This window comes from Acanthaster planci, linkage group LG05, assembly GCF_054643075.1.
Source record: "Acanthaster planci isolate LZ-2023a linkage group LG05, COTS_SCS, whole genome shotgun sequence".
NCBI lineage: Eukaryota > Metazoa > Echinodermata > Asteroidea > Valvatida > Acanthasteridae > Acanthaster > Acanthaster planci.
Window position 1 is genome coordinate 22,490,520 of NC_141781.1, and position 8,272 is coordinate 22,498,791.

Below are 8,272 nucleotides of genomic sequence, written 5' to 3' on the forward strand. Positions count from 1 at the left end.
ACTAACCGTGCCACGTCATGCATTGCGCGAGCAAACCATAACTCAGTAGGAAGCAACAGATAAAATTCTCCACGGATTATAAACTCGAAATTACCGAGAAATCGACGGGAAGTAATTTACTCGACCTTTCATCTCGTGGCGTGCCAACAGGTGTTTTTAAGGTTATGCATACAAAGCTTGCTTTGCAAAGAATCTGAAATTAGGCAATGTTTCATAAAAATGTTGAATTTCCAATAATGTAAACTGCCTACGATTAAAACTTACTCCCTTCTCGGAAAATTTATGCATTATTTGGAACTGGGGGGTGCCCGAATAACGCCACAGATACCCTTCTGACAGGTGAAAAAGGAACCAAAGGACATCACCCAGGTCAAATTTCCTTTCCTTCTACAACTCAAGAAGACACCACCCCCTCCCCTAAAATAAAAAATACAACAAAACACAAAACATACCGACAAAAACAGGTTACTGGGACATTGGGGAAGTCACTCTGAGCAACACAGGACAAATTTCCAAGAAAAAAAGAAGCAGAAGACTTCACTTTTACTTGGAAGCAAAACGAGGAAACAACTTGAAAAAAAGAGGTTAACTCTGTCACACTATATCCTCAAATCTCAAATGTTCAGGGCCGACAATTCGTCCTGCTCTTTGGATCAGCCCAACTTGTGAACCACACAAAAATACATGAATTAAATTATACGATCAGATACTGAGGACAGGGCCAAAAATTGGAAGAGCTACAAGAAGAAAGAAACTGAAACAGAAACTCCTGACCGTTCATTGTTTTCCTTTTAATATTGTCTGTTTCACTTCAGGAAGCCTTGAGTTTCTAAAAGATATTATTAACCCTCCATGACAGAGAACACTTGAGCCAAAGAAAAAGAGAGTTACAGAATATCTGTCTACAAAATAAGACTTTTAAGCTTTCCTCTATTTTAAGAATGCCTTTGCAAAAGTGAATATGTAAACGGCTATCCAAAGTTAGTTCCACGGCTGAATGTCTGGAGGTTGGAAGAGTAACTCTAACTCTCACACTGCTTTATTGCACTTCACAAAAACACCATTTAAACCGTTAAAAGGAACAAGAGATAATTGTAACTTGTTACAGAACCTCATGGCATTTCATTACCAACAACTGTTCCTCATTCAGGGAAAATTAACATCAAGCAAATTTAATGACAATAATAACGACTATTATCAGCATTTGGGGCTCCATAGCAAAAAGGGAGGCAATATCTTAAGAGAACAATTTTGTGTCTGAAGATGACAGGGTTTTGCTGAGAGGAATGTTTTTTCTGAGGGGGGATGAGGCAAGGTTAACATGGTCCACTTACAACACAAACAATTTAATAATTTTCAACTGGAAAAAATGCCGACAACTAATAATCTCCAAATATTAATAAATTAAACTGTTTTTACTACAGAACAGAAGTCAAAGACATGAGACCAAGGGTACCGTTGCTCTTAATAATATTTGCTAGGATCTCGGACCTTCTTTGCTACTTCATAACGAGTCATCACTGCATCCCACTGGACGAACTGCTGGGATATCAACGTGACCTAGGCCAATTTGAATTAAGGTCAAAGGTTAATGACAGCACTTGTAGCTCACCAAAAGATGCAAAGACACTCTAATTTTGAGTTGCAAGCACACCATAAAATTGTCACTAGTGCCTATCCATTGAAATTGTTACAATAAAAATTTCTTGAAAAAGAACTCTAACATGTAAACAAAAGCTTGACAATAAGCCTTAGTTTTCAAGTAAATTAAGCAAAATATGCAATTTATGTGCGAACTTAAAAACATTTGCTTTACAAGTGTGGCAAGGTTTGGAATTGAAATGATGGAAGACTGTACAGTGTAATTAGTCATGCAAATCAAACAAGAACACATCCTTTACACACTAACCGAAACAGGAAACTCAATCTCTTAAATTTCAAAGGATACAATGTTGTTGTAAGCCTCCAAAAGTTCGCTGACCTCCTTACTCTGTCTGTCTGCATGTTCCTGCCACAAAAAATACAATTTAACAAAGGACTTCTCAAGCACGACGTACATGTTGATACAAATACTTGAATGATTTGACAGGAACACGAGGAACAATGACCAGCAAATATTTGGGAGATGGGTTTTGGCATTTTCATCTGAAGTAGAAATGACACAATAATGTCAAATGAAGTATTTTGAAGTATTCACATGTACAGTCTGGATTCTCTAATGGGGCTTGACCCTTAAGCCAAATCTGGATTAGCTGGCTGTGGCTAGGAGTAGAACACTTTTTTACGGGAAGTAACTGCAGCCGCTAGCCGATGGATTACGTAAGGGCATGTGTAATAGAAGGGAGTTATGGCTGACATACCACTGGGATAGAAGGGAGTTATGGTTGACATACCACTGGGATAGAAGGGAGTTATGGTTGACATACCACTGGAATAGAAGGGAGTTATGGCTGACATACCACTGGTATAGAAGGGAATTATGGTTGAAATACCACTGGGATAGAAGGGAGTTGTGGCTGACATACCACTGGGATAGAAGGGAGTTATGGCTGACATACCACTGGGATAGAAAGGAGTTGTGGCTGACATACCACTGGGATAGAAGGGAGTTCTGGTTGACATACCACTGGGATAGAAGGGAGTTATGGCTGACATACCACTGGGATAGAAGGGAGTTGTGGCTGACATACCACTGGGATAGAAGGGAGTTATGATTGACATACCACTGGGATAGAAGGGAGTTATGGCTGACATACCACTGGGATAGAAGGGAGTTATGGTTGACATACCACTGGGATAGAAGGGAGTTATGGTTGACATACCACTGGGATAGAAGGGAGTTCTGGTTGACATACCACTGGGATAGAAGGGAGTTATGGCTGACATACCACTGGAATAGAAGGGAGTTATGGTTGACATACCACTGGGATAGAAGGGAGTTTCGGCTGAGATACCACTGGGATAGAAGGGAGTTATGGTTGAAATACCACTGGGATAGAAGGGAGTCATGGTTGACATACCACTGGGATAGAAGGGAGTTATGGCTGACATACCACTGGGATAGAAGGGAGTTATGGCTGACATACCACTGGGGGTACATTAATAATATCAGGAATGCAATTATTTCAAAGCTTTGCATCTTTAAGTCTGCATAATTTTGACATTTATGCCATGAATCTTCAGAGATTATTTACCTTCTGGTCCAGCTGTACTGTCACAAGTGGTTGGAGTTTATCTCGGAAGGCTGGTGCGCCTAATACAATTGCCAGAAAACAGAAAGCTTGAATGTTAAAGGGTCTGTAGATATGATTTGATCAGACGAAAATTCAGGAAAATTAATAATGACAAAGTAAGGGAACAATAAAATGATTCGATGTGCTCTAATTGTAATCATTTATTTAAACTAGTCCATTCCCAAAAAGTAAAAAAATATTTTCAGGTTTGGTCCAGTGCAAGGACCTTGGAGTCTGCATTGGACGATATTGACTGATCCTCCCTCTTCATTGACTTCTTTTTTGGAAGTGCTTTGTCTTTATTACAGATGCCTGTACCTTTGGTGTGCTCACTGTCCAATACATCTCTCATCCCCTGCAGTTTCTCCAACAATCCAGCCAGTTTCTTGAGCTGTGTCTCCTCTGGAGTGGGTGTCAAACATCAAAACATGTTGACCTCAACATAACCCATAACCCTGGTATCTTTATGAATGGGGGACCCAATAGATGTAAGTCACCCAAAGCCATCAAATGGTGACCTCAATAAGGCTCGATTTCAAGCTTGGAAGGTGTATTCCATTTTAAGATATAACCATTTATTTATTTCTAAGCTTTTTTTCATCAACTTAAAAATAAATTTTCGACCAAGGCTTTAATGCAAATTACACCCCATGATATTGTTTATTATTTGAAGGGATTTGCAAAAATGGCAAGTGTTTTGCATTTGAGTCTTCTAGAATTCACACCGTTTCTGACTTAGTGCGCTATGAGTCCATCACCTCCATATTCCACACGTCAGTATTAACCTTTTCCGGTGCAATCAATTGCCCTAGGTTTCTAGCAGTCAACCTGTGTATGGTGCTGTGCTATGATAACGCACCTGCTAGAATGATGTCAGCTTTAGCATCCTCAGTCAGTGTCAACTTTTCTGTGACTTCAGGGTCAAGATGACAGTTCATTTCATCCACTGTGAGGGTAGAGGGAAAAAAAAACCAACTGCATCATGCCACATTCCAAAATGCCCTTCTGCTGGTGTACATATTTTTCCTTATTTTTTGGCTTATTTTCCCCTCAATATGCACACACTAATAGAAGGGTTGTGGAGAACCTTTTGTTTATAATGGTGAAGTGCAGGAAACAATTGCATCCCTTGGCTGTGAAAGCGAGAAGATGACTTACGACCATGAGATAATGTCCCAGTGCCAAAGAGTATTCATTAGTACATTCCAAATGTCAAATCAATTGTGATCTACATGTATGAGTCTTCTTCTACCAAGAATGACTTCATAACCGTTCATATTCTGCATAGGATATTTATGCATACATCTTTTCCACAGTGTTTGTATGCGTTCCTTCCCAGATGTAAGCCCATCCAAAGTCTGCTTCACACCACTCAGAGATTTGATTAACTGCAAACAGAGAAAAAGCACAAGAAACAATTAAAGGAAAGTTACACTGTCTTCAGAGGTCCTCAGAGGAACTGTCTTCAGAGCTAAGTTGAATGTAAATGCAAGTTTAATGGGCTGAAGAAAACAGCATTTTTTAGATTTCACAACACGCTAAAAAATAAGTACATGTATGTACACATGCAAATAAGCCTGAAGGTAAAGTAATGTAAAATTAATGTAGTCGATTCATATCATTCCCCACCCTAATTTCTAGGCCCACCTCAATGTGTTCAACTGTATATTTCTAAGAGTGATTTTTTCTTGCATAATGTATCTTCCAGACAAACTTATCACCATATCAACAGGTACGTCACTCCGATTGACTTCACACAAACAGTGAAACAACCTTACAGAAATGATTTCAGTGCAGAACTTCAAACTGGCTACTGATACGTGATGCACGCCCACAGCACTGCTGAAATACTATGCTAACTCCATACATCATCGTATATTCAGGAATTATGAAAGGTGCCTTAGGTACCATACAGTATTATAATGTGCTGATGTCTTGTCGCACTTTTATCAGTAAGTGTGCCATATTGTGTACTGCACCATGACCCATATACACAAGTATATCGTACATCACAGAGCTCAATCACTTAGCATGTAAAGAAGGCAAATTTATAAAATGTGAAATATAATTCCCCTAACCAGCTTTATTCTAATCTGAGTGATATGAAGTTAAACATGTTTAAAAATAATTTTCAATGGCCTTTAAACTAAGTACATGTAGGCCAAACTGCTTAAGTAAAGTAGACCTGAAAATAGGCACTATACAGACAGCTGTGGACTGCGTAAGTCTGTCCATTATTGCAACAACAGTTGTATACCAACTAAAACTGGACCATTTAACCATGCCGACAAGTTTGATAGACGTAACAGACATGACAGAGACAGCCAATGTTGATCAAATGAACATGCACCTGACTTGTCAGTGTAAAGGTATAAATGCTACATTTAACACTACAACATAAGAAAATTAAAAATGCATCATATATTAAAAACTAAGTCTAGTCTTGGCTTATAAACATTATCAAGCCTAGGCTTAGGCCCATGCCTAACATCCTCCTAGCTGGGTCTCCCCTAGCCCCACAAATAGGGCTGTAGTGGCTCTCTTTTACAATCCGTCTCATATCTGTCGCCACCACAGCCCTACATCAAGGCATGTCTTAAATCCAAACTGCAGGATTGTCACAAACTTTGAATCCTAATATCTTCTGAAATGAGAATGACTCAACAATTTTACTTACACTGATGCATTCCTCAGAGTTAGGACTTTCATACGAGCACCGTAAAGCTTTCCAAAATCGTAAATTTTCTGGTGTATGGCGCCTTGAAAAACCCGGCCTGTAGTATTACATGCTGACCACGGGTGGCACCATTTTGAAACACAAAGACAGCGCTTCTTGTGTCGGATTTCAAGGCACCAGACAGGTGCTCTGGTAAACGTTGTATCATACAATACTGGTTCCCTGTCATACTTTGTGTGACAGACAAACAAGGAACTGGTGAAACTGAATTTGAATAACATTAATATGCACGTCTGTATCATGCTCCTCACATGTGCTGTGGGCGGACTGTACACTAGCAAAGTGCGTGCGCAACTTATTACTAAGCAGTACTGTGACAACATGAATTATGCATCTAAGGCATCTGTCGGGTGCCTTGTCTTCCAACGCCTAAAGCTTTATACATCAGAAAATGTAAAGTTTTGGAAAGCTCATATAGGCCAAGGCCCTAGATTGACCAAACTCTGAGGAATACACCGGTGTAAGTAAAATTGTTGAGTCATTCTCATTTCGGAAGATATTAGGATTCAAAGTTTGTGACAATCCTGCAGTTTGGATTTCAGGCATTTAAGACATGCCTTGATGTAGGGCTGTGGTGGCGACAGATATGAGACGGATTGTAAAAGAGAGCCACTACAGCCCTATTATTGGGGCTACGTCCGGACAAACCGGAAAAAGTGCTAACTTTAGCCTGACGTTAGTAAATGTCAATTAGAATAATTCATTTTCTATATCAAACGGAGATAATAATCTATTTTAGATCAGTGTTACCTCAGGATTGTTCGAGTTTCCATTTTGGTAGGCCTCTGTGCCGCATACTCGATCTTCAAGCAATTTTATTCTAGCCTCCATTACTTCCAAAACATCATCACTGGTAGCCGCCATTTTTAGAAATTCTCTGAAACGCAAGAGGGCGCTGTCAATTTTCTCCTTAGTAATGTTCTGGGCGTGGCAGCGCTTCTAAAATGAAAGTTGTTCGTGAAATTCGAATTTCAAGGTAAAATATTTCAAATGTTATCTTATGACGGCAATGTGACTTTTAACAAAGCAGCCATGGGAGGGATTACTCCCAGAACACCAGAGTTTACTCGAATTAGTTCACAAAAAACTACAGTTCACAAAAAATAACAAAAACTCGCCCTTTTTATGGGAGTTGATCTTAAAATTCAATTTGGACAGGGATGGCTTCGTTTTTAGTTCAGTTAAAATTCAGTCATTAATTTATGCATTGATTTATATTTGTTCCTTATCACATTCAATTATTATTTTCTTACTTATCGAAAAGCTGTTTTTTTGTTAGCGAAACTGCAACACTTGTATTTTAAATTTTAACCGAAACCCTTAGACCATCAATAAAATTTCAAGTATAGACCATCAGCCCCTGCTGTCACTTTATATCTGATCTTATATGTCACTAGCCTATAACTAACGACGAGCAACAGGGGGCGCCAGACCGTAATAGTGGACGGCCAAATGCCAGTACATGTATAGGGAGCGAATTACAGCCTGTAATTGACAGTCAGGTATTGGGGGTCTGGTGCCTCTCTTTGTTCGTCGATATCCAATTTAAAAATAAGTAGGAATTCACGCATTTATTGATTTTATTTCATTCGTTGGTTTATTTGTTAATACTTGCGAAGTGTCTCCCACTTACAGACGAGTCGCAGTCGGCTAGCATCCGTAATTGCTCACCTCGTGAGTTAGTTATACATAATGATCCTCGACGTCTCAAACGGTCGAATTGTTCGCTAGAGTTGTACTGTAATTAGAAATTTCGCTCCCAGTGCTAAATTTTACACAAACAATTTTAGAGCACTGACATGTTTGTACTCACATCAAGATGGAATGATCATCTACGTCACGGTGCGACTAGAGGTCCTTCTATTTGATAAACGATCCTTTAATTTGTCTCCTGGTCTTGGTTGCAGGATTATCTCAGCAGAGACTGTGAGTCCAAGCCGCCCCACCCAAGCGTGTTACTGAGGGATTTGGCCGAAGAAACTCAATGACTGAAAGTAGCAGTCCGTTCTACAAAGATTTATATTGCGTATCCTCAATATAGTGCTCCTTGTAATCGGGGAACTTGACCTGAACAGGTGCCGAACTTAACTTGTAAAATTGAATCCAACACCTTCAATTTTGAGCAGTGGCAGTACCAGGCATGAAGAAAAGCTTTTTGCTGGCGGTTTATTTGCATAACAAATAACATACCACACGCATATTACAGGCACGTGCAAACTTAATTTATTGTGCGGGAGCATGAACGGTAGTCCCATTGGTCAGAAAACTCAGGTGTAATTTGCATAGGCATGTGGCTAGCTGT

General features: G+C 39.5%; 1 protein-coding gene across 1 annotated transcript; it reads right to left on the reverse strand.

Annotated features, from left to right (window-relative positions):
* Positions 1-776: 776 nt before the first annotated feature.
* dctn3 (dynactin subunit 3) lies at positions 777-7,965 on the reverse strand. Its single transcript, XM_022250179.2, has 8 exons — positions 7,784-7,965; positions 6,721-6,847; positions 4,537-4,621; positions 4,093-4,179; positions 3,552-3,635; positions 3,195-3,253; positions 1,949-2,008; positions 777-1,560 (listed from the first exon to the last, which is right to left on the reverse strand). The coding sequence occupies exons 2-8, from the start codon at positions 6,832-6,834 to the stop codon at positions 1,465-1,467; spliced, it is 585 nt and encodes a 194-aa protein (XP_022105871.1). The 5' UTR covers positions 6,835-6,847; positions 7,784-7,965; the 3' UTR covers positions 777-1,464.
* Positions 7,966-8,272: the final 307 nt, after the last annotated feature.

Excerpts from the sequence above, each read along its gene's own strand:
- dctn3 (XM_022250179.2), bottom strand. The coding sequence starts at position 6,834 with ATGGCGGCTACCAGTGATGATGTTTTGGAAGTAATGGAGGCTAGAATA. Across the intron at positions 3,254-3,551 it reads GGACAGTGAGCACACCAAAG|GCGCACCAGCCTTCCGAGAT; the intron begins GTACAGGCATCT and ends CAATTGTATTAG. Across the intron at positions 2,009-3,194 it reads CAGTACAGCTGGACCAGAAG|GAACATGCAGACAGACAGAG; the intron begins GTAAATAATCTC and ends TTTTTGTGGCAG.